This window comes from Camelus bactrianus, chromosome 10 (genome assembly GCF_048773025.1).
Source record: "Camelus bactrianus isolate YW-2024 breed Bactrian camel chromosome 10, ASM4877302v1, whole genome shotgun sequence".
NCBI classification, from domain to species: Eukaryota; Metazoa; Chordata; class Mammalia; order Artiodactyla; family Camelidae; genus Camelus; species Camelus bactrianus.
The window spans coordinates 68,892,771-68,919,814 of NC_133548.1; the positions used below are offsets into that span (position 1 = coordinate 68,892,771).

A 27,044-nucleotide genomic window follows, 5' to 3' on the forward strand; every position below is an offset into this window, starting at 1 on the left:
AACATTGCCTGTCAACAGGCAACATTCTTCAACAGGAGGAATCCTCATGGCATGCCACAAAACAGTCAAAGGATTCGTCCTCTTCCCACAAAGTGATGACATTATAATGGGTGCGCATTCAGCCACCCTGGGTTGGAAATCCCCTTTTCCAAGCAGGAACCAATATTTCCTGTAATGGCTCCACGTGAATAGCTTCCATGCAAGAGGCATGTCCATTACAAGACCACACACAAAGCTATAACTTCCTATCAGAGTTCTATGATTTATTCACAGACCTCTCAGTACAGGTATGGTTTCTCAATGAAGGGTCATTTTTTACATAATAAATGTGCCTGAAACACAGTTCAAGTCCAACTAATAATCCAGGTGAACAGAATTAGAAAGTTGACCCAAAGTTGAATTGATCCACAGAGAAGAATGATTTTATTAACCCTTCACTCACATACAAGTTCAAATAAGATCACACAGACAGTATAAGATCACAAGAGAGTATGGATAAACAGGCAAAACAGAGGATCACATAACTCTCAAAAATTCCAGCATTTCCAAGCAAAGAAGGAGGAGCTCAAGAAAGACCCTAAGAAGGAACAACCAGAGAAGCTGGAAAATAACCAGGAACATTTGATGATAAGGAAACCAAGGGAATTAAAGTTGAGAAAGATAGTGGTCAAGAAAGTGTCAATTTTTGCAATTAAGTCAATTAGTTAATCGCTAGCAAAAGCAGTACATTGGAGTGATAGAGATAGAAGCCAGATAGCAGTAGGTTAAGGAACAAATAGATGTTGAGGCAGTGAATGCAGGATAATTTTAGAGTACTCTATGGAACAGTTTATCCCAAAAGTGAAGATGACAATTAGAGGCGGGGTAAGGGTTCTGGGAGAATTTAAAGTGATAAAAAAATTCCAAATCATTTAGTATAGAACTAATGTGCATTTTTACGTACAGGTTTTCTTTACTGTCAGTTTTCTTTTTCTGTGTGTTAGTTATTATCCTTTGTGTTACCAGGTTTTTCAATTAACAAAGCTCTTTTGCACTGTGAATGTACAGTTCCTTAAAGTCTTGGAAGAGATTAAGTGTCAGACACCTTTGATCTCCCTGTAGCAAACAAATGGTTCGTGTTATACCAAAACTGTGCTAGGACCATTATATAAAGTTTGTTCTATGAGAAATGGCCTCCATGCTAAATTAGAATACATAGTTTTTGTTTATTATTATAATATACTATTATGACTATGACTTCAGGATATCTCTATATGTACACACACATTAACTTTGTGATTTGGAAAACAACAAATGTGTATAGTTTATTGAGAGAACACTATTGTTTACTTATTAAAAAGTTGAACTCCTCTCCACAGATAACTAACAGTATTAAATAATGTATGTGAAAATGCTTTGTAAACTACAAAATGCTATACTAGAAATATGCAAGCTTGAAATATTAAAGATCAGATATTAGGTTAATCGAAATATTTATATGTACTGTTTATTGAAAATATAATTAAGCTACAAATACTGTTAAGCTATTGTCACATTAAAAATGCATCTGCTTTACAATATAAACCTAAAATGTGTTAAGGAATAAAGTAATGTCTAGAAACAGGGAACTTCCAAAGACGGGAAGATATATCGGTACTTACAGACAATTGTTCTAATGTGGAAAATATTAGTGGTAGATAAAAATAATTTAAAATGTTGGTAATGTGATAGTCTAAATTAGAAAAAAATTGTATGAACAAATGGAGGGCATTCAATACTTAAGCCTCAAGAAAGATCAGAGACTATGTACATATGAAAATAGAAGATACTTCAGGAAATAGTGAGATATAAGAATATTAATAAAAGACTAATAAAAATATAAGTAGTCAGCCTTCCATCTCAACTAAATCCTTATCACAAAGATAGTATACTTGACCATTCTGGTAGATGTAGGGTAAAAGAAACTATTTTTTTCTCATATCAAGTTTTTATACTTTAAAATGATATTGTTAGATATCTATCTCCAATATCCATGTATCTGTGGTAAGACAGCTGATCCTGAACCACAGGCTACCCTGAGAAATCTGACCAGAGCTGAACAGCAATCTGTTTAATCCCTATTTGCCCTTTGTAACAGTACTTTAAACCAGATTTTTCTAGCCGATACTCATTATCTGTATGACTGTCAGACTTCTGAGAGGCGAAAATACTCTTAAGAGCAAGGAATGAGAAAAGGGGAACCTGAATAAGCTATGTACATTTCTCAGCTCATGTGAAAGGACACTGGTTGATCAAAAGAACATCATGCATGGATCCTCAGAACAAAAAATAATACGAATTGAAAGCCTAGAGGCAGCCCAATAAACCAGAAAAAACATCTTAATAAGGCTGTCTCTCTACTTCCTGTCCAAATGCTTTCCCACCTATGCAGATCCATTCCTGCTTGTCCAGCTGTCTCCACACCTGATCCCCACTTACCTGATCAGCAGTCTCCTTTACGAGCCCCCCTGCTATCCCAGCGTTCCCAAATTCTTCCTAGCTATCCCACTGTTCCTCCCACCCGCCAGCCTCAGACCCTGCCTATCTATCCATCTGTCCCCTCTACTCTCCCCAGAACCTTCCTACCAGCCCCATTACTGTCCTCCCCAGTCAAATATCTTCCTCGTCCTCCAGCCCCAGTCACTCCCAGCTTTTCTAGCAGTTTCCCATGTCTGCTAGCCCCAATTCCTTCTGGCCCTCCTGACCGTTTACCCCACCCACCTCAAGATCTGCCAGTCATTCCTGATTCTGACTCACACAGCAAGTTATTTTACAAAACTTTCAGACCCAAACGTTTCCTTCCAGCACAGCATTCTACCGCAACCACTCTAATGCCTGCGCTTGTTCGTCGTTCCCTTCCAGCTCGACTGGTTGTTTCCCCAGCCCCTTTGGAAGGTCTCCCTGTTTTGAAGCCTTCTTGTTTATCCAATCATCCCCCTCATCAACCAACCCCCACTCTTTCTTATGTCACTCCGTTGCCTGAACATCCTGCTAGCTTAGATCCTTCTCAGTCAGTCCAGCAATCTGTTCCACAAACCAAAACATTGTCAAATCTGCCCCAAGCCTTTGTAGACCATCCGCCTACATCATTTCTCTCCCATCCACCTCCCTGTCGTTCTCCATCCTCTTCTTTGTCTTCATCTCCTACTTCCATATCCCCTCGTCCATCTTCTGTACGGTTTTCTTCCTCTTCATCCATTCTTTCCTCTTCTTCACCCTCCCCTTCTGCCTCTCCATTCTTACCTCCTTCGACTGTTCCTCTTTTTTCCTCTCCTTTGGATTCATCACCCTCTCCATATTTGCCTCCCACAAATTTAGATTTTGCTTCTCCAGTTCCACCTGTTTCTTCTTCCTTTATGGTTTCTTCTTCCTTTCCCCCCATGCTTCTCTCTTCCTCTCTTTCTACCTCCCCATCTCCTTTTATTCCTATCCATTCCTTCAGTCCTCCTCACTGGGGGAAGAAAGTAGAGAAGAGAAGAGAAGCAAGTGGAGTAGAGAAGAAAGAAATAGAGAAGAAAAAGTTGAGAGACGACAACTTTAAAGGTAAATAAATTTAGTTTATTAGATATTTTGTAGATTTAGCAATATTTCACTTGGGAAGGGTGACTGAAGGGGGAGGAATATGTAAAAGTAGGAAGCCTAAAAGAAGAGGGAGAAACACACTCCCAGCGTTCAGGACCCTTGTTAAACACCTTTCTACTCTCCTTGACCTCCCTGTGGTCACAGAAGGATAGTCAGGGAACTAGTCATCATTGACTTTGACTGTTACAGTCTGTCCAAATAAAGATATATATGGGTATTGGAGATAGATATATGTCACCTGTGGCCATGTGTCACCTTCCAAAACATCTTAATCCTCATTAAATTGGGAATAATTTGAATGAATTGGGGATAAATACCCTTGGGATTCACAATACTGGCCTTAATGCAACAATAGTCAGTTATTTGATATATTTCATCCCAATCCTACCCCTCAAAAAAAATCTTCTTTTGTTCTTTGCTTTTCACTTTGTACATATACTGAAATGTACAACATGCTGTAAGTTTCCAGAAGAGGCAAAGTTCTAAAAGAAGATGATGTCATCCCCTGATAACTTGGGGGCAGCACTTTGACATACTAAAAATAGACTCTTCATTAAAGGTACCCCTTCTGTGGCATGAAAACCATGGTTATATTTGTGATACAAGTGAAAACAAATGAGTACACTTTCCTCCACGGAAAAAGATCCAGGCTCCCAAATCTAGTAAAGTAAGATGGAAATGCCGGCCTACTCTGACAAGCATTTTTTATATTTTCTATCTGCTTTACTCTTCAATCAACTCTATTAGAGTTACAGGAATACCCACTAGTCATGAGGTCAACTCAGAACTAAGGGTAATGCAGCATACTGTTGTCCAGATGGGAATGCTCTTGAAGGACTGAGGACTGACTCTGCACATCTACAGAAATTCCTTCTACGTCCATCCCGAACAACAGAGGAGCAGGATTTCATAGTCAAGGCCATGAATAATTGGGCATCCCTGCATGAAGGTGGAGTGCTTTATTGGACTGTGATCCCACATCCAATGACTCCCTTAAATTCCCATTCTGTTATGTCTATGTATTTCTCCAATATCCTTATATGTGATTATCTGGACACACACTATCACATATTACATAAATATGTCATATGTATGTTTACTTTATTTAAATGTACTAAACATTTTTTATGTATGGTTCACAGAACTATAGATAATACCTTACCTTCATCATTGTCAAAAAATGATCACAAGCATCAGAAACATCTCGTATGCAAAATCAATTGTGATAAAGAAATGAAGGAAAACAGCAAGGCAAACTTGACTGCTAACAAAGATGCATTTCAGCTTAAACTGGAGGAAACTCAGAAACTCCTAGAAGATCATCATCTAAGCAGTTTGCAAGTATGAAACTCTAAATATGTTATTAATACTTTAATATCTAGAAATAATCCTGTCCCATTTTGCAGTGTTCTCCACTAAGGAAATGCACACCACTAGCCAAGGGAGCAGTGCTGCACGAATCAGCACAAGCTCGTCACAGACACCAGCGACGTACGCTTTTGGTATTTTTTAGCCTTTTGCTCCATTTTTCTCTCCGCTTCCTTTACTCTTCTTTCCCATCTCTTATGTTTGGAAAAACATGCTTTATGAATGTTATTTTCTGAAAAAAGTGAAAGCTATCTGAAAGTATGATGTAATGTAAGTATCACTGTTAGAGATTGGGTTATAAAAAGCAACCTTAATATTATAATAAATATGGACATTAGGTTCTTAATGAAAATATGGCACAATTAGCTAGAAAAGGTGTTTCTATTCTATCTCCACTAGGGCATTTACTTTATTTCCCACAAATGAGTATGGATTTCCTACTAAATTTCCTGAAATGTTCATGCACATTCTTTTTTTATGAGTAACTACACACATTTATGAGATTCTTAGTAGCTGGTATCAAGATTAAATTCATAACCATGGCCTAATTTATCCGGTATCTAACCAATTGTGGCAAGGCTGGAGAAGTGAAGCAGGATACTTCTGGCTATGATGAAGTCCTTTCCTGTCAGAAACAAGAATAATTCTGAATAAAATACATGAAACAATTGTTTTTAGACATTAGAGAACAGGCAGTATAAGATATGATCTTGAAAAAAAGGAAAACAAATGAAGTAAGCCCTGTGATCACATAGGCCTTTACCTGGACATAGTCTCTGGACAAGCCTAAAAGAATCCACAGGTAACCCAACTAGCTGTCCAAAAAGCCCATGACGCTCTCTTAAAGAAGACTGCAGTCTAAACATATGACGTGGTGCCCACAATGTCCAACACTCAATTAATCAGACTTACTAGACATGTGGGAAAAAAGCCGTATGGCCCATAACCAGGAGAAAAATTAGTCAGTATAATCAGGCACATAAATGACAGATATCAGAAAATATCAGAAAAGAATGCAAAATAACTTACAAATCTTTTCAAAGAATTAAAGAAAAATGAACATAATGAAAAATGACATTTTTATGAGAACAAAATAGAACTTCTCAATGAAAAATGCATTATCTGAGATTAAAATTACACTGGATGGACTTTACAGACAAAAAGATCGGTGGACAGAAATCGTCTAAACTGAAGCATTGGGAGAAAAAAAGATGGAAAAAATACAGATAGCAGAGTGTTAGTGACCTGTGAGACAGTATCTAAATCTAGCAATTAATTAAAATCTCACAAAGGGAGGGAGAATATTTAAAGAAGCAGTAGCTGAAGGTATTTCAAATGTGATGGAACTATAAGTCCACAAACCCAGGAAGCTCAACTCCAAGAAGGATAAGTGTGCACCCATGTGCCTGTGCACACACACCTCACAAAAGCACATCAAAATTAAATTAAGCTAGAGGAAAAAAATATATATACATACACACACATATATATAATGCAGGTGGAACAAAGATAAGGTGCACCACACTAACTTCAAGCCAGAAGACAGAGAAATAATACTTTTAAAGCTCTGAGAAAGGAAAAATCTACCAACCTAGAATTCTATACTCAGTGAAAATGTCCTTCTAAAGTGAAGGCAAAATAGGCATTTTCAAACAACAACTGAACACCACGGTACTACGCCAGTATTTGCACTGTAAGAAATGCTCCCGAAAGTTTTTCAGGCAGAATAAAAATGATAACAGATGAAAATTCAGATCTACGGTGACAGAAAACAGATTAGTGGTTGTTAGTCGTAGGTAGGTATTGACTACAAAGAGGCATGAGGGCACTTTCAACAGATGGAGAGTTTAGTATGATGGTTATGGGTGAATAAATTTGTCAAAACCTATTGAACTACACTTTTAAAGTGAGTGCGTTTTATTGTAGATAAGTATATCAATAAAGGTGATTTAAAAAGCTAAAACACAAAGCATAAGTCTAGGACAGTTTCTATCAGTAACTTACAAGCAAATCTTAAAGCTGATCATAATGTTTTATTTTTTAATGGTAAGAAAAATTCTGAGGGAAAAAAGTATAGTTTAGTGAAATCGAAAGTTGCTGAACTTCCTTTGATGTGCTTTGGGAAATGAGGCCACCACAGGCTTCTGCAAAGGGAAATCTTAGAGCCATGGATACCGCAGTTATATCCAGAAGGACCTTCTAACCCAGATTTCTATATCTCATTAGGTGCAATCTCAAACAAAGCCCGCCAGGCCTAGTTTCCTTATCATTACCAATTAAAATAACTCAGTTCCAACAACAGGCATTGAAGGAGCCTAATCAGGTTGAGCGACCTTCTCTTTAAAAAGACACCACAGTGCTGAAGGATATGACAAGCAGGGCTAAATGCTAGCAACATCAAACTCTGAATCATTTTCTAAACTTATTTCACAATAATAGTATATCAATAAGTAATACACAAACTAAAATAATTTTATCATGTAACTGATTTCCTTGGTTTCTGTTTATTTTCTGGGCTAGAAAAATAAAATTTTGTTTAATACTAGAATATTTAAATTTTCTAAAATTTCTCTAAAATTTTAAGGGACACTAAATTTCCTTCTTTGAGTCTGTAAGTTTTTGACTAGATTTGCAATTCAAAGTCTTTGAATTTATTTCTACATATGTGATACTGATTAATGCATTCTCATTTGTTATATGTGTGAGAAATTAGAAATACTTTTAAACATTGACTATACTTTGAAGTAATCATGAAATCTTATTTAAGATTGATAATTTCCATGAAATTTCATTGAAATAGTGATGAGAATGTGTATGGAATTCATGGAAATCATCACTGTGCTAACTCTCCAGAAATGAGTCATTAAAATCAGTAGTTCTCAATCCTAAATCCACATTAGAATTACCTGGGGAATTTAAAAATAATAATAATACCACTAGTGCATGGATTCCATCTAAATACTCAGTCAGCAGGAACCAGATATAGATATTTTTACAAAGCTCCTTATTTGATTCTAACATGCAGCCAGAGTTGAGAACTCTATTATGTAGACCACAAGATTAACTTTTATAAAAAGATGTAGCCTTACCAATAGAAAATGCATATTAGAGTCATCGAGCTTTTAGGAGCTTCATTCAAAGTCCAGTGAAAATTTCAGGAAAAAATACATATATAAATAACTATTTTTCAGAAGTTTACATGCTGTTATGAAAGTTTCAGAAAAACTCCATCCTTTGAATGGAATAGCAATAGCAAAATTGTTTTCTAAGCTATAACTGTGGCTAGAATAATTGGATAGTTAATTTAAGGTGAAGAAATTAAGGCAAACAAACTTTATTGCTGAGTCTCTGTTGGCTCCCTATTTTTCACTCTGAGGGTTGCTCCAAGGATAGAGATTATTTACGTACCTAGACTGTTTGTAGTCATATTATTCTATTTTATATGCCAAGTAGAGTTGGGCTCAGCAACACTTATGTGTAGAATCATTGATTTTGGCACTTAAAAATTTCTCAGCTATTGAACAATGTTCTTTTTTTTTTTTTTTTCTTTCAGAAATTTTGTGATGAAGTTAATCAGATAACAAATTCTGAAACCCTCTCAAGTATAGACAGTCTTGAGGCTGGGGAACATGAAGAAATATATTTAACTCTTAATGAGGAGACTTCCACATCAATCCAGCAGCAGAATTCTGTTTCTCTCAAATTAGCAAATCTGCAATCAGCTAATCTAAGCTGCTTTGATGAAGATAAACTGTCATTCTGTAAAACTCAACATATAAATAATTGGCTTATAAATGTAGATGATCCACATACTCAGACTGTCACGCCTTTCTCAGATATTTTAAGTGAACCTAATGCTCTACCTTCATGTGAATGTTTAAATAGCAAAGGACAAAATCCATCTCTTCTGAGTAGAACTGTGGAAAGAACCACAAATACTGCTAATAATTCAGTAGCCTTTGTACATAGTCCACCCGCATTTGCACAAGATAAAAAAAGCAAAAAGACCCCTGAAACTAGTACTGTGAGGATAACTGACTCCTCTTCTGGAGCATTCAAAAGGGAGAGACCACTGGTTACTGAGAGCCCAGCATTTAAATTCAGCAAATCCTGGACCACTCCAGATTCTCTAACCCAGGAAATGGCTGCAATTTCAGATGAAGAGAAATATTCTGAATTAACTCAAGAAACTAGAACTACTTCAGCTCCCACTTCATTTGTACCTGTGGCAACACCTTTAGTTTTGCCATCTAGCACACAATCAGCCAGGCCTTTACCAAAGAACAGTACACATATAAAAGAAGTCGACCCGGTGCAGTGTTCTGATAAGTTAGGAGAATTGAAAGACATTAAAGATGAAAAGGTAAAATATGTTCATTGTAATAAGGAAGAGTTGCCTTTATTTTCAGATGATTTTCAAGCCACCTGCATACCTCACAACTCTGATTCGAAAGATGCAAAACAGAAAATAGCTGAAACATCAACATCACCGTCTCATGTAATTTCTGATTGTGACTCAGTCGGTCAGCACAAGAAAATGAAATATAATATTCACGAGAGAAATGGTGTGAGGTTTCTCAAAAGTATTTTAAAGAAAGAATCTAAATACGAACATGATTATTTTAAGGCACTAATTACAAACCAAGGCTTCAAGTTAGGAAATCAAAAAGCAGCAGGTATCAGAGATAGTATTGAATTAACAAAAGAAAGAGGGAAAAGTGTAGAAATACCAAAGACTATGAAAAAACTGAGGTGGTTCGATGAAACTGGAGATATGGGGAAAAATGCTGAAGATAAACATTCTTTGCAGAATAGAGTAGGAATATTGCAACAGTGGTCTCAACCATTCCACATTCAAACTAAAAGCGGTACTGCTAGCAACATGGCGAGTGTTCCTGCTTGCGTTGTAAATTCTGCTGATAGAGAAATGCCCAAGGATGATGTTCTCTCTGAAAATGTCACTGCTTTAGGAAGATCTCGAATAGACCATGTGCCTTTGAACTGTTTTATACCTTCAGATTATAAAATTGCTAAGCAAGCCTGGCCAGCCTCAAAGAAAGAGGAGAGTAAATCCCCTGTACATAGTGGTGACGTTAAAAGTCAGAAAGCGAATCCACAAAGAGGCGGAGCCAAAGTAATTAGAAGAACAAGATCTGCTAAAGTCCAATCAGGCTTTACATATACGAACAGAAAAGGCACTGTTGTTCGACCACAGTCTGCGAGGAAAGCCAACACATTTTTACAAGCTCAGGATAAATTAATTGTGCCTCATCCTCCTCCTAAATCTCCATTAAATGTTAAGAGTTGTAAAAATACACACGTATCTCAGTATCAATCAGTAAGGCCTGAAAATTCTCAAACCATTAGTACATACAACTGTTTTAATTCAAAACATGTGCTTTCAACAGAACACAAGTTGAATCAGTGGAATCAAGAAAGTAGTCTTCCACTGTCACACGTCTGTTCTGACTTAGTCACTGTGACGCCATCTCTACCACATTGTTCTTCTGAGTGCCAAACTTCAGCAAAAACAAATCATTCAAATGGCACTCAAACGGTTGCCCAGCAAGATGCGACGTTATATTGCTCCCAAAGATGTCCGACATATGAAGAAAGCCATCCCTCTGTGACTCTTAGAACTACTAAAGAAGACTCTGTTCCCTTGTGGAAAAGACATCATAATATTCTGGGTCAAAATAAGGTTGCTGGTAAGAATAAATTGACATTTTTTATGGGTAAAACGTACAACTTTTTAAATTTATGTGAAGTTTTTCTTATTGCGGTATAGCAGTGTGGGCCTTGTAGGTATTAGTATTAAATAATAACAGCTTTATAGAAATAATTTCTCTCCCTTAATATTGTACCTTTGTCTTGTCTAGTAGCTGATGCTTTTAAGGGAATGCCCCAACCTTTGCTCAACTACAATTTCCATAGTTTCCTTTTCTCTTACTCTTTTATTTATAGCTCATCTTGGTGGCTATTGTAAGGACAATCTTCTCTTTGTACTGTCAATGAATAACAAAAACAACACATAAAGTAATCTGAACAATGTATTTTTTTCTTCAGTTCAAGTAACACTCTAGCAATTTTTATTATATGACTGTCATCATTTTGAATATTTTTTTTAAATTAGAGATGGAAAAATGCTAAGTATAGAAGATATTGATAAATAAAATTTACAGTGACAGAAGATTACTGGGTTTCTGTTTGTGAAATGAATACATAAACATATGTCAGTTAAGTTTGTGTAAGGGCTGATCCCGAAGACAAAAAGGGATCAGAGAATAGTTAATGTAAGGTTTCTGTAGTTTCAGGCAGTACTTCTGAATTTTTGATGGCTGAAAACCTAGTGGAAGCTTCAGTGCCTGAGGATGAAATTCTAACTGTCCTGAACAGCAGGCAACTACAGAAACCAAACCTGGCTTTCAGTCAGATCCAGCGATTTGACATCTGTGCACTATCTGCTGAAGAACAGAAGATCCTGCAGTCCCTTAATCGTCTCAATGAAAGGTTGTACTGTGAGTATGGAAGAACACCTTCTAGAGAAACGTTACATTTTGTACTTAGACAATTTGAATTTAAATTTTAATTTTAAAATTGAAAATAAAAATCCAAAGTGTATCCAAATTCTCACCTACTTGAATCAAGTTTGTAACAATTAAACATTTATTTTAATATACATGCTATTGCAAGTATACTGTACTCATGTCGTTTATGATGATGCCATTTTCGTTGGCAGGCTTAACTGTCTTTGGGGAACGTATGAATACACTTCCATTTCAGCATTGTAGCAGCCTAGGTATCTGTACTAATCATCCATCAACGATAACCATAAATCCTGGATTAAGTACTTTTAAAATCTTAAATACAGCAATGAGCTGGTAAGAATATAAAGAACTTAAGACCAGGAACTAAATATACGTAAGAGCCTAGAATGATAAGCAGAGTGTTTCTGCTAGCTTTTGTCTTGAGGACATTTAACCACAGAGTGAAACTGAGCTTTGCTTTTTGTGGCTTCACAGAAAAGTGGGAACAGAAGACAAAATTCAGGGCCTACTTAAGATGAGTGATCTCGGAGAAGGTCCTCCCACCCTAAAGTTGGGCCTCCCAAAAAGCCACGTCCTACACAGACAGAGAGAAACGCAGAGAGACAGACAGAGAGGTGGAAAAAAGCTTGCATATCTTAAACTTCAGTATTAAGCAGATGAGATAAGACATGCAAACTTTTTTCACCTCTCTGTCTCTGTGTATATGTCTGTGTAGGATGTAACTCTTTAATAAGAGATTTTGTCAACAGCAGTCTCTTACTAAAGGGAATTCTAAAGAATGTACTTCAATAAACCAAAAGTAATTTCAGATGGACAATCTGATAGGGTAATTTTGAGCATACATTGTATAAAACAATAAAGGTAATTTTTAAAAAGTAGTATATGTTTCAAAGTGAAAAATTATAATTTAAATACCTTCCAAAATAATACATAAATTGGGAGAACATAAATGAAGATAAAGTGTACTAGGATTCCTGTATTGTTAACAAATTGGATAAAGTTATACATTAACTTTAGATATTGATAAATGAAGGATGTCTGTAGTAATTATAATTACTAGGGTCACAACTAAAGGGTTAAAAATAGAGTATTCAGATTCCAAATTCCCAGAGAAAGAAAGTGACATGCAAAAGGAAAAATCAAATTAATGCAAAATAACACAACAAAGAACATAAATAGAAACATAGAAGTGATAGGACAAAAGGACAAATAGAAACACTATGAGACGGTACATACAAATGTATTTACAATAAAAGTAAATAGATTAAATTCTACATTTAAAAAACAGAAGTTGTTAGATGAAACTTTATAATAAACCTATATTCTGTTTATAAACAATATATTTCAAACATAAGGATATAGAAAAGTAAAAAAAGATGGAAGATATGTACCAAGCAAATCCTAACCAGAGGAAAACTGGTTTGATTATTATCAGACAAAATTTACTATCAAGCAGAAAACATTACTAGAGATTAAAAAGATCACTTCATGATGATCAAAGTTTTAATTCAGGAGAAATATGTAAAACATTTTCATTTTATATGCATTTTAAAACATAGCCTCAAAGTATATAAGTATTTTCTAGGCATAGTAAGAGATTTTTTTACATTGTCAGTAATTGATAGAACAAATGGACCAAAAAAAAAAAAACCCAAATAGATGTATAAGAATCAAACACAATTAACAAACTTGATCAAGGGAACATATTCTTTGTAGGCACACATAGAACAGTTATTAAACCATATAAACCAATGTATGGACCATATATTATACCACAAAACAATCCTTAACACATTTCAAAGGGTTGTAGTCATGCTTGTCCTCTAACCACAATGCAATATAACTAACATGAGTAACAAAAAGATAACTATTAAGAAACACATTTCTACATAAACCAATTTTTTGGAAAATTAACCATAATGGAAATTACAAAATATTCAGACATGAACAATAATAAAAGTATTTTATGTATATATGTGTTTATCAAGGTCTCTCAATCTTGACACCACAGGCATTTTGGGCCACATAATTCTTTGTTGTTGGGGGGCTGTCCTGTGCCTTGTAAGATGTTTAGTAGCATCTCTGAGCTCTACTCACTAGATGCCATAGTACCTCCCAGTAATTACAGGTGTCTCCAGACATTGCCAAATGTCCCCCAGGTGGCAAAAAAATCACCTGTGGTTGAGAACCATTGAATATATATATATATATATATATATATATATATATATATATATATATATATATATATATAATATGGCATATAATATATGTCATATAGTGTATTCATATATAATGCATATATATAAATAGATGTATATTTACTGTGTGTATATTCTACGTCTGCCTAAAATGAAGAAAGCTAAAATGTATCAATCCCACCCTAAGAATAAGAAAAAGCAGATAAACAACAAAAGTATAGATTTTCCTGAATCCATTTGAGAGCTGAAGTCACAGCACAGCCAAGTAGCCTGACATCCAAAGGAAAGACAGGAACTTCCAAAGAGAGACATGACTTGACCATTGGCTCACCTGTGGCAAGATATGGGAGAAAGAAATGCCAGGTTCCATTCAGGCTGATATTAGGAATTATGCTTGGATTTTTAGCAAATTGCTAAAGGATAAAGAGTTCATGCCACTCACAGATGCTTCTTTATGAACCTACCCTGTGTGTTCGTGAATAAAAAGAGGGGGCAGAACTAGAGGCCAAAGAGTCCTTCCTCTGGGTGCAGGCCTGGGAGAGGGCAGCAGCCATGGCTGTAGGAAAGGTATGAAGCCCCATGCAAAACCTTCTTTACTACAGAATAAAGGCCTTTAGGTGCTGGGACAGAGGCAGCAAACTTTGCTGATTGTGTTGCACAAAACCTGCCAAAGATACAAGACAAAGTTGACTGTCATGGGAAGAAGGAGCAGGATGACTAAGAAGGCATAGAGGACATGCCTAAGACAGAGCCTGGACCAGGACGACAGAAAAGCACCCCTATTTCCCCACCATGAGGCAGCAAGTACCAAGTAACAAGCAATAGAAATCAGTTGGAGAAAGGCAAGGACATAGAGAGAATCTTGTTGTATTGTGCAGGCACACAGGAAGGCCAAAAGCTGAAAGAAGAGCAGGAAAATTGAGGAAAAAAATCTCCATGACCCCCGCAGAAGCACAAAATAACACTAGAGGATTTTGAAATCATTGATGTACTGAAGGTAACCGTGGCAACAGTAAAGCCCAGCTCAATTCCTGGCTAAACTAACTGCACACACACACACACACACACACACACACACACAAAATAATAAAATTTTTAAAAATGAAAAATAAGGAAAAACTCACTGTCAAGGGACAAAGCAATCAGCAGATTGAGACACAGAGATGACCCACATGTTGGAAATACTAGACATTATTTTTTTGAAGTTTTTTAAATTTTACTTTTTTATTAAAGCATAGTTGGTTTCCAATACTGTGTTAGTTTCAGGTATATAGCAAAGTGATTCAGTTTTATATGTATGTGTGTATATATATATATTCTTTTTCAGATTCTTTTCCTCACAGGTTATTGCAAGATACTGAATATAGTTCCCTGAGCTATATATAGTAGGTCCTTCTTGTTTATCTATTTTACATATGATAATGTGTATCTGTTAATCCCAAACTTCTAATTTATCCCTCCCCTGCCCTTTCCCCTTTGGTAACCATAAGTTTGTTTCCTATGTCTGTGAATTTTTTTTCTGTTTTTTAAATAAGTTTATTTATATCATTTTTTTCAGATTCCGCATATAAGTGATATCCCATGATGTTTGTCTTTCTCTGTCTAACTTACTTCACTTACTATGATAATCTCTAGGTCTATCCATGTTGCTGCAGATAACATTATTTTATCCTTTTTTATGGCTGAGTAATATTCTATTATATATACACACACACCACAACTTCTTTACCCAGTTTTCTGTCAATGGACACTTAGGTTGCTTTTATGTCTTGGCTATTGTAAATAGTGCTGATATGAACATTGGGGTGCATGTATCTTTTTGAATTCGAGTTTTTTTTTTCTTTTCTGGATATATATATGCCCAGGAATGGGATTGCTGGATCACATGGCAAGTCTATTTTTAGTTTTTTAAGGAGCCTCTATACTGTTCTCCGTAGTGGCTGCACCAGTTTACACTCCCACCAGCAGTGTAGGAGGGTTCCCTTTTCTCCACACCTCCTCAGCATTTATTGTTTGTAGGTTTTTTGATGATGGCCATTCTGATCAGTGTGAGGTGATAACTCACTGTAGTTTTGATTTGCATTTCTCTAATAATTTGCCATGTTGAGCATCTTTTCACGTGCCTGTTGGCTACCTGTATGTCTTCGTTGGAGAAATAGCTATTAAAATAAGCCCATTTTTTGATTGGGTTATGTGTTTTTTTGATGTTGAGCTGTATGAGCTATATGTATATTTTCGAAATTAAGCCCTTTGTCGGTTGCGTTGCTTGCAAACATTTTCTCGCATTCTGTAGATTGTCTTTGTTTTGTTTATGGTTTCCTTTGCTGTGCAAAAGCTTTTAAGTTTAATTAGATCCCATTTGTTTACTTTTGCTTTTATTTCCATTACTCTAGGAGACAGAGCCAAAAAGATATTGCTGCAATTTATGTCAGAGTGCTCTGCCTGTGTTTTCCTCAGGGGTTTTACAGTATCTGATCTTACATTAGGTCTTTAATCCATTTTGAGTTTGTTTTTGCATGTGGTGTTAGAGAATGTTCTAATTTCATTCTTTTTACATGTAGCTGTCCAGTTTTCCTGGCACCACTTATTGAAGAGACTTAGGTAGTTTTAAATAACTGCGACTATGTTAAATATGTTAAAGGTTATAGTGGAAAAGGTGGACAACATGGGAAAGAGAGTATTTGCATGAACAGATAAAGCATTTCAGCAAAGAGATGGAAACCATAAGAAAGAGTCAAATAGAAACGTGAGAAGTAAAAACACTGTAACAGAAATGAAAAATGTTTTCAATGAGCTTGTCAGTAGACTCAGCAGAGCTGAGGAAATCGAGGAATTTGAAGATAAGTAGGAGAAAACTTCCAAGCTGAAGCAGCAAGAGAGAAAACAACAAGACTGGGGGAAATACCAGCACAGAGGATCTAAGAGCTGTGGGACAATATAAACCAGTCTAACAAGCATGTGACTGGAATCCCAGTGTGAGAAGCTGCAGCCTTTTTCGCTGGGAGGAGCTACTAACTAGATTTAGGTTCAGCCCCTCTCACATGGGGGAGAACCTGTTCTTGGGCCCCAGCTGGCACTGAAGAACTTCTGGGGTCGTTTTGAGATGGCTGCCTCTCACTTCATCGTGGAATAATTGCATACCAAATAGAAAGAAATTAAACTGAACTCCTACCAAACACATACATAAAAAATCACTTCCAAGGTGATTAAAAAGTAAATGTGAAAAAAATGTGAAGCTGTGAAGCTTTTAGGAGATAATATAAGAAAATATTTTCTAACCTCAGGGTAAAGAAGGATTTCTTAAGCAGAGCACATGGAACATAATCCTTGGAAGAGAAAATTAATAAATTTGACTATATTAAAATTACAAACTCTTCTTCACATAAAAACATCGCTGAGGATGAAAAGACCACAAAATGAGAGAAAATATTTATAATACATAGAATAGATGATTCTTGTTCAAAATATATAAATCAATAAGAAAAAAGGCAACTTAGAAAAACAGGGCAGGGGAGACGTGTACAGGAACTTCACAACAAAGGAAATGCAAATAACAATAAACATTGATAGATACTCAGCATGATTAGTAACACGAAATGAAACAATGAAATACAGTCACACACTCACGACAAACACGTAAGTTTAAGAGCCTGGCAATGCTAAGTGTTGGCAAAGACGCGCAGCAATTAAAGCTGCCAAATAATGCGAGTGGGAGTGTAAACTGTGGCAACCTTGTAGGAAATGTTTTGCCACCACCTAATAAATAAAGTAAGCATGGACATACATGATAACCCAGCAGTTTTTCCTCTAGCTGCATACCCTGGAGAAAACCCTGCACATGTGTATCAGGGGACACGTATAAATCTATAGAGACCATCTTTGTTATAAAAGCCAAAACTTGAAAACATCTAAATGTGGTATATCCATGTGCTGGAATACAATTCAGCCAGGAAAATGAGCAAACTACAGCTACACATATCATCATGGGTGAATCCAAATAGTATATAATTTTGAGCAAAATAAGGCAAATCACCAGAGAATAAAAACAGTACAGTGCCATTTATGTAAACTACACAGCTAATGTGTGTGTGTAACCACTTAGAATGCACAGGGCAGCGTCGAGGTAGGAGCTCCAGGGTACCTCGAAAGTGGTGGTCATGTTCACATTTCTTAATCTCGGTGGTTACATGGCGTTAGCTGTGTAGCTGTGTGGTTACACAGACATTAGCTTCATTTTTACTAATTAAAATGTGCACAAATGTTTTGTATACTCTATGTTAATTCAAAAATTAAGATTTTAAAATAATATATTAATAAAAGGCAGGGTGCTATAACCACAAAAGCAATACAGAACCAAAGTTATAAGTCTTAAGATGTAAAATCATGCAGATAAAGAGTAAAAACTTCAAGTCAGTTTTTTTGAAGGGTTCGTTTTTCCATTAGATGCTACCACATATCTTAAATGCTTCATGTAAAAAAAGAAAGTTATTTTTCATCAGTTTTTTGGAGGGTTCTTTTTTTCCATTTGATAATTCCACATATCTTAAATCCTTCATGTAAAAATTATGTCTAAATTTTTTTCTTTTGCCCAGATCCTTGCTAGGATATGAACAGAAGCCAAAATATTGAAAAGGCAAGAGTTGACCAGATCACTAAATTTTTTTGTGTCTCACTGGTTACATAAAATTTCCTCCTCTTTCCTGAGATGCTTGAGAATGAAATTCATTTTTTGGTTTAAAAAAAAAGAAAGAAAAATTCAAAAGAAAAGATAACCCAGCATTTAAATAAAGAGATTGTTACAGAATAGTCAAAGTACCAGGAATGCCTTTTAGCAGTATAAGTTTTATGTAATTTTTTAACCAAATTAACTTTGTTTCCTCACCTAATGTAAGTATAAAGACTTTCCGGGGACAATAAGAAAAAAGTCCCTTACTCAGTTTTGAACATTTGACACAACAGAATTTAATACTTGATTCTTCAGTCACTCTTCTCCTTCAGTATACATGACTAAGTTATTTTTTGTATCATGGTATAATTATTTCAGATGTACAAGAAACCATTTGCAAAAATCCATCCATCAAAAGTACTTTACAAATAATACCACTCTTGGTAAGTATATTCAGAACCTTTTTTTTCTTTGTTTTAGGAAACTTCATGATTTTATAGGTAAGAATCCTGAATTGATACTAATTTTTCTTGAGATTGGCTTTTAGGAAGTTTTCCTCCCCAATAAACTTTCAATTGTAAGATGTTTTATTAGACTCAAGCAAATATCCTCTCATTTAAAAAAGATCATAAAGATTTTTGCATCCAGAGTATTTCATCAGTCATGGGGCTAGAAACAGGCATCACTGCACTGCTTTTCAAGTAAGTTTAGATACGTGGCCTAATTAGAGGATGGTTGAGAAGTTTACACTGACAACGATCCCATCCTTGCTCATATCCCTTCCATATCTTCAGAATTCAAAACTAGACGTTACTGGTTTGAATTTTTTTTTTTTTATGTTTTGCCTTGACACTGGATTCTGGTAAAGATATTCATATAAATGAAGAACAGTCATTGTATTCAGGAATGTTCAGTCCATCAAGGAGAAAGACATAAATGGACAGTGTAAACAAATAACTGCAATATAAGATGAGACAAGACTGCATGGGACACAGTCTTAGGAAATCACATCTGGCCTGAGGTGATTAGGAGACGTTCAGGTCTATGAAAAGGGCATCCTCAAGTTAAGAAGCTGCCTGGGGAGGGAGGGCATGGCTCAGGGTAGAGTGTGTTCTTAGCATGCACGAGATTCTGGGTTCAAACCCTTGTACCTCCATTTAAATAAGTAAGTAGATAGATAGATAGATAGATAGATAGATAGATAGATAGATGAACTCAATTACCCAGTACCTCCATTTAAATAAATAAATAAACCCAATTACTTCCCCCAAAACAAAAAACAAAAATTTTAAGATGTCACCTGTATTCTCACAATCCTCAACTTGAGTGTTCAACAAAGAAATGTTATCTAGAACGAACTGGATACTTGCTCAGTTGTTTTTGGTCATGCGCCCTCAGTTCTGAACTCACGACGAAAGTAAGATTATGCAAGTACACTTCATTTTTTATTATTTGCTTTACATAAATAAAGTTATGCACGTCTTACCCATGTTTCAGAGTTTTGCTAGGCTCTGGGTGCAGTACTGAATACTAATGAGTAAGAAAGAGGTTGACCTTGCCCTTATGAAGTTTATCGTTTATCTCTGGGCACATGGTTCTTAGAAGTGACCTTTTTGGTGTGGCATCTTTAATGCTATGATTTTTAGACAGAACTCTTGGCAGTAGTCACTTTGATACCTGAGATACTTTTTCATGGTTACTTTTTACATGCTAGTTCGGTTTTTTGCTCAATTTTCCATCTCCACCAATTCAGCAATTTAAGTAATTTTTACGGACTTAATTTTTCTGGGTCTGAACTTTGTGACAAATTTTTGTCATTTATGACATTTATGATTCTTACTTCAGGCAAGTGAGATGAGACCTAGATAACAGATCACTCCTCTATACACCAAGTCAGCTTGAAAACCATTCACTAACCACAGACGACAAACGGAGCATGAATGGTAAATGCTGCTCAGCAGGGAGGGGAAGTTACCTACCCAGCACATCACTCTGCTGTGCACCCTGGTGCACTGTGTTACGTTGCTACAGTGTCTAACCAGTAGCCTGAAGTGTTAATGGTGTGGACTAGGGACTGTAGGCTTGCAACCATTTTTATCATATATCTTTTTCATTCTTTTTGACAGTTGGCAACAATTAGCTTTCTTCAGTCTCTTTATCTTCAGACATGTTACTCTTCCTTATTTTAACATCACTAACACAGGTCAGAAATCTTCCATTTATTTTCTGGGGAAGTGGTTTAAATTCACAAAATTATTAACTGCCTGTTTGAACAGCTGGCATCAGAATTACTCTGTCCCCCTCCTCCATCAAAATTGCTGAATTTGCCATATTCCACATGGGGATTTGAACATTTTCTTCTTGTTTGCCCTTTTTTTCTGCTGTTTTTATTTTCTGTTATTTTACTTTCGCTTGAATTCACCAGTTGTTGACATCTTGCCATGCTTGGTTTATCTGATGGATGGATGGGTGGATGGATGATGAGTTTATAGAAGAACGGAATAGAATACATTGACTAGGACAGGACAGGACCTGAGATTCACTCTCACACAAACATACACTTTAACCAACTGTTTAAAGTGAGTTACAGACATGATGAAACTTCCCCTCTAAACACCTCAGCATACATCTTGTCCTAAGAACGTTCTCCTCCATAACCACAATGCCATTGTTGTACCCAAGAAATTTAATATTGATACGATGTTATCTGATACGCACTCCATACTCAGGGTTCTCTAGGTGTCTGAAAAAAAAGTGTCTTCCGTGGCTATTCTATTTCTCTGATCCAGGATCCAGCCCAGGATTATATATTGCGTTTGGTTGTTATGTCTTTAACCTAGAAAAGTCTGCTCTTTTTCAATCTTTCATACACATTGACACTTTTGGAGAGTCCAGACCAGTCATCTTGCTGAATATCCCATAATCTGCAATTATCTGATTATTTTCCCCTGATTAGATTCAGGGTAACATTTATGGTGGTTGCGGAATTTCAAAGTTTTTGTTTTTGTAGCCTGTTTGTTTCCCTGGGCTTACTTCTACTTGTGTCTTGTCTTCAAGTCTTCTATTTAATTGCTTGTCATTTATTTTGAGTCCAGAAAACAAATGTCCAGGCTTTTAGAGTTATGTTAAAGCAAAAGTAAATAGGTGCTTAGTGCCACGCCTGGGGATGAAGTGCATGGGGCTTTAGATATATTTCGGTCTTCTAAAAGCTTTCAAAGTCTGTTCCTGGATCTTTGTTGCATTTCAAATAAGGAAACATATTTAAAGACAGATTCTAGAAAAGTAATATATAACCATATTCATACACTTTCTGTATGTATGACACAAGAGACCATTAAAACTGTATTGTATTTACCAGGACAGTTGTGGTATAGCCTAGTTCTAGTCAATAGAGATTTTTCTAAAAATGATTTCATCTCTCCAGACAATGGAAGAAATATCTATTCAGGAGTATTGGTTGTTTGGGAAATGTCGTAGGTAAACTTTTTATCAATGTTTTTATTTTACGTTTCAGTCCCAATGTTTTCATACCCATATAAATTTATAAGAATTTCATTTTAAATTATGTTATACAATTTACAATTATAATGTAGTTAATTCAGAAACTGAATTTCTTAGCTTAGCAATATTAATTATACAATATCTACCAGGCACCCGAATTCTGAAACCTCAAATGCTATTAGTTTAAGATTTGAGAATTCATATTTAATTCCCAGAAATTACATACCTCTCTGGAAAATTCACAGCCTGAGTGAAGTTTATTTATATATTGATCCACCACCTCCCAGCCCCGCACATATGTGGTTTTGTTGTTGTTTGAGTATTAACCCAGTTCTATTGCTTTGGGTTTTTTTTTTTACCCCCCACAGTGCTTGATGGTGTTAATTTGAGTTTCTCATCTCAGTCAGACAAGTAAACTGACATATTCGTTCTTGCTAAGGTGTTTAGCATGAATTTTAAGACATTTTATCATTTTTAAAAATCAGTTTAAAAGATCTAAAACCATTCAAATCACTTGAAACCAATATCTGGAAAGAATAATAATGAATTTCTAATAATGGGATTTCAGACACTTTGACACTTGAGTGAGAGGAATAATTTTGAGCAGGAGCGCCTTCTCAGTACCTTTCACAGCACAGGCAGTCAGCCGCTGTCACTTAGAGCAAGTGCTGATCTGAGATGTCAGAGGAGAAGTATTCAACCCACTCCCTTCATTAAACACTCAAAATCATTTTAATAATAATACTACGTACCCCCGTAGAGCACCTGTGAGGATTCTGTGAGATAATTACCCAACTAAAGTACTTAGAACAAAGCCTGTAACATAGTATATGCTAAATACATGTTAAGTTACATTATTATTATTATTGCCACCATTATGATCCTCTTACTAATTAAACTGTCTCAAAAAATGTAACATTCCAGAAATTACTTAAATGAAACTTACATGCAAAGTATGACTTCCCTTCTAAAACACAGGAATTATTCTACACAACAATTGGTAGTCTCACCTGCCTTTCCACTTGCACTATCCATCTTCCATTCCAGCCAAACATGTTTAATGTATTAGGCTGGAATCAAGTTTGCAACACTCTGTTCTGCCTCCGTGCGTTCACATGTTTGCTTATGTCCATGCCCGGTTCCAAACGGCGCTATATTTTTGGTCTACTCTTAAAATCCAACCCATCTAACTTGGTATTAGTTCACCCATGAAGCCACCCACGACCAGTCCAACATGAGATGCTCTGACCCTCCTCTGAATCGATCGCTGTAGTGCCTCTGGTTTTACACATGTACTCCATGTGCACTTCTGTTAGTTCTACAGGAATAGTCTTCTTGGAACTATATTCTGAGAGGCTGTTTTTCACTTGTCTGACTACTTCATGGAAGCTAGCACATACTAAATTCTTGAAAGTATTTGTTGAGTTTTTGTGATTTTTTATACATGATCTTTGAATATATAAATTATCTGCCATTTTCAGACTGCAATAAAATGCAATGTTTTATTTGAATCCGAAACTTTTAAAAAAAATCCTGAAGATTTTATATGCCATAAAAATATCACTATTTCTAGAGTTCTTCCAAAGCCCTTTACTAAGTGTTACTATTTAATCAATTAGTACTCTGTGGCAACCAAACGTTGTTGGTGTATAATTTGAAGGAAGCCCACACTTACTGGGTTCCTACCATTGAAAAGTACCGTGCCAAATGGTCTCACAACATACTCTCTTGTTTAATCTTCTAAGTCGGGGACATAAGGTAATTTTCTCAAGTCTCAGAACTGTCCAGTGGTGAGCCAGGGTTTACACTCTCCTGTCTTCACCCCAAAATCTGTTCTACCTTTTATAGTTCTTATTTCAATTAATGACACAGAGAGAAATATGTATCTCATCCAGGCTTCTCTTTCTCCCATACCCCGTGTCAATAAATCCTGCCATTAATAAAGTGCATCTCAAGTCCACTCACTCCTCTCCATGCCTACTGACAGAATCAGGTTGAAGACGACACCATGTCTCATCTGGACCTTTTCCACAGCCTCCCTGTTTGCTCTCTCCACAGCATCTTTCCCACCATCACCACCAGAGTCATCTTTCTAAAACACAAATATGAACAAATCACTCTCTTAAAACCCAACTTTAGTAGCTACCCATCAACTAAAAGATAAAATTAAAACTCCAGAGAATTCAAGACCTTTTCACCCTTATCTCCAGTTGCTTCCCAGCTCATAATTCACACACTGCTGAGTAACACGCGGGCCTCTCTGGAACAGCTTGCGTGCTTCCTGGGCCCACGCTGCTCCCACTGCCTCACAGCCGTGCTCTCTCAACGCCTCTCCTACTGTTCTTTAAGACTTGACTTCAGTGTCATCCCCTCTAGAAAGACTTCTCCAGCCCAAGCTTTGTTCTATCCAAAATTTAGAATTCCTTCCTTTGGGCAACCATAGCAGCATGATTTTCCTTTTTGTAAAAGTTACCATATTTGTCTCTTTTTATACATTGACTAGATACTGCCTGGGTTCTTACCATGTGCCAGGCACTCTGCTAGGGCTGGAACTAGAAAGAGGAAAACACTTTCCTCAGGTTGCTTGCATTTTAATAGAGACAAAATGCAAACAAGACAGGATGCTGGGGTTACTGCAGGGCATTCTCAACACACCTGCCGTGATTTTTCAGTGTAAAAACTAGGAAATATTACAAGCAGAATTCTCAGTTTGGAATATTTTGTTCCCTCTTTAAAGCAAAACAAATTTAATGCTTTTTTAACATTTACCTTTCCAAGCAACATCTTTAGCCCGACATGTTAAAGCACTCCTCGGGTAGCATGTGGGCTCCAAATGCCTCCTATGAAAAATAAAATTTTTAAATCTTGACCTTTTACGTAGCAGATTTTGATTTTAAAAAGGCAACTCTATACACATCTTACCAATAGCAAAGAGCAACAATTATGAATTATAATTAGTATCATGCCTTACATAAAGCGGTATTCATTATGTTGAGATTGATGTATATGTAGAATCTGAGAAAATGAATTAAGAGTTTAGTCTTATTAAAATCTGCAATTGCTAAGGAGATCCACCTTACAGATTTCATGTTAAAGTCTATGAATACTACAGTAAAAGAATATTCTGAAATTCTGTTACAGAACAGCCAGCCAAGGACCAGTCTATCTCCTGATGTCGGATCCAGATCACAGCGAAAATACTAAAGACGTGTAACAGTTGCTGTTACATGGAAGAATTATTTTTGAGAATGTCCTGTAAATATATTATATATTTCTGCATTTGTTAATTATTAAAACACTATAACCATAAAATAGAAATAAATCATAACATGGGCAATGGAGATAAATTGACCAGTTTACATTTATGCTACCAATTACACTTTATTATATATTTTATTGATAAGTACATTTTTAACAAATGGAAATACTTCACTGTTTTTCATGAGAATGCTACTGGAAATAAATTCATTATATTTAAAAATAAAACAGAAGATATTTTGTTATTCATATTATGTATTAGCTAGTTGTGAAGCTTGTTTTTCTGAAGTTCCTAATAAATTCTACTAAATTTTTGTACAGTGGTGTAGAAACTTTATGACTGATAATATCCCTCATAAATAGTAATGCTTCTTGTTTAAGACTCTGAAGGATCCCTGCACTTTGGGGATGTTACCAAGGGGTCTTGTTCTCAATTCTGCATGTTCAGAAATCAGCGTTACCACTTTATCCGGGGGTGGCTGGCCTCAAAGAACTGACTTCATTACCAGCGCTCACAAGGTAAATGGTAAATACAAAAAATAAACCGCAATCCCAGCTGGTTTTCTTGAATTGCCTGATTAGTTATGTTCCTTTCCCAATAAGAATGTCTACTGGGAAAAAAAAGATCGATATTTGAAGGTTGTTTTTTCAAATAGAGAAACAAAACCAAAAGTTGAATGATCATTAAAAAACAACTTGTCACAGAATTCTGGTAGTTTTATATATCCTTTCATTTTCCATCAACTATTTCTCTTTATGCTCGAGATCACCACCCCTCACTTGGACTATTTCAGGATGGATTTCTTACCTCTGGTACCAATAAGACTGCTAGAATAGTAGCATTTCTAAAGTGTGGGTCAAATGGCCAGAGTGAAAGTCGTATCAACCCCATCTTAAAAGTTTTGAGAGCTTCCCTTCCAGCTACTAAAGAAAATTTACACCCCTTAGCATGAAGCACGAGCCTCTTCATATTCTGAGGCCCCCTGCTTACCCACATCATCTCTGCCACCTCTCTCACCACACTGTGTAGCCCCCCGTACCCACCCTGCTATTTCGCGCCCCTCTGCCTGCTCGTACACTATCCCCTTAGCCTGGAACGCCTCCTCTTTCACCCCACTAACATCTGCTTGATGAACTTTAACTCACTCTTTTAAACTCTGCTTAGATTGAATTTTCTCCCATTTCTCCTAATAATCCTCTCTAATACTTCCTCTGTATAAATTATGACCTGCATACTCTAAACCGTAATTATTTGTGTGTATATATGTCTCTTCTTCTAGATCAGGAGCTCCTAGAAGGTAGAGATTGTCATTCGTTTCTGTGCCCTTAGGAATTAAAACAGGAGACATGATTGCAGATCAAAATAGCAAAGCAAGAAAACAATATTCAGCTGTTCAGTGTATCAAGCCCCGACTTTGTGCTAGGTACTGCTCTGTGTGTTAGGCACACAATCGAAGACATTATGGAACTTAAATTTCAGTGAGGATTACAGATTTTTAAAACATAAGAATATAACATCAGATAGCTATAAGGTGTGCTGAGTGAAAACCAGAGCATGGTGAAGGGACAGAGAGTGACAGGGGGACTATTACAGTTAGAGAGGTGGAGTGGGTCTCTAAGAAGGTGACAACTGAGCAAACGTCTAAGTGAAGTGAGAGAACAAACCTCGGTGGCAGTGGGAGAAGGGAATTCTACACAGAGGGAACTAGTGCAGAGGACCTTGGACGGGAGCCTTCTTACCATGGTTACGGAGCAGAAATGCTAGCACGACTGGTGAGCAGTGAGCAAGGCAAGGCTTCAGGGAAGGGGGGTAACAGGCGCCACGAGCAGGATCATGTACGAGGGACTCTGGATGCCAGTCTAGAGTTATGTGAGTGACTCCTTTGTGGGGATTAGAGTAAG

General features: G+C 36.3%; 1 protein-coding gene across 7 annotated transcripts in view; it reads left to right on the forward strand.

Annotated features, from left to right (window-relative positions):
- CEP126 (centrosomal protein 126) overlaps positions 1-25,462 on the forward strand; it is a 62,238-nt gene extending 36,776 nt beyond the window's left edge. The window contains exons 2-7 of one of the 7 annotated variants that reach the window (XM_010973323.3): positions 4,348-4,549; positions 4,743-4,941; positions 8,522-10,676; positions 11,277-11,486; positions 18,762-18,826; positions 25,026-25,462. In XM_010973323.3, coding sequence (XP_010971625.2) covers positions 4,834-4,941; positions 8,522-10,676; positions 11,277-11,486; positions 18,762-18,826; positions 25,026-25,088 — 2,601 coding nt within the window. In that variant the 5' untranslated portion in view covers positions 4,348-4,549; positions 4,743-4,833 and the 3' untranslated portion in view covers positions 25,089-25,462. Of the gene's footprint in view, positions 1-3,460; positions 3,562-4,347; positions 4,550-4,742; positions 4,942-8,521; positions 10,677-11,276; positions 11,487-18,761; positions 18,827-18,863; positions 18,884-25,025 lie in introns of those variants that run through there. The other 6 variants (XM_010973321.3, XM_010973317.3, XM_074372937.1 and 3 more) reach the window with 6 other exon arrangements.
- The last annotated feature ends 1,582 nt before the right edge of the window (positions 25,463-27,044 follow it).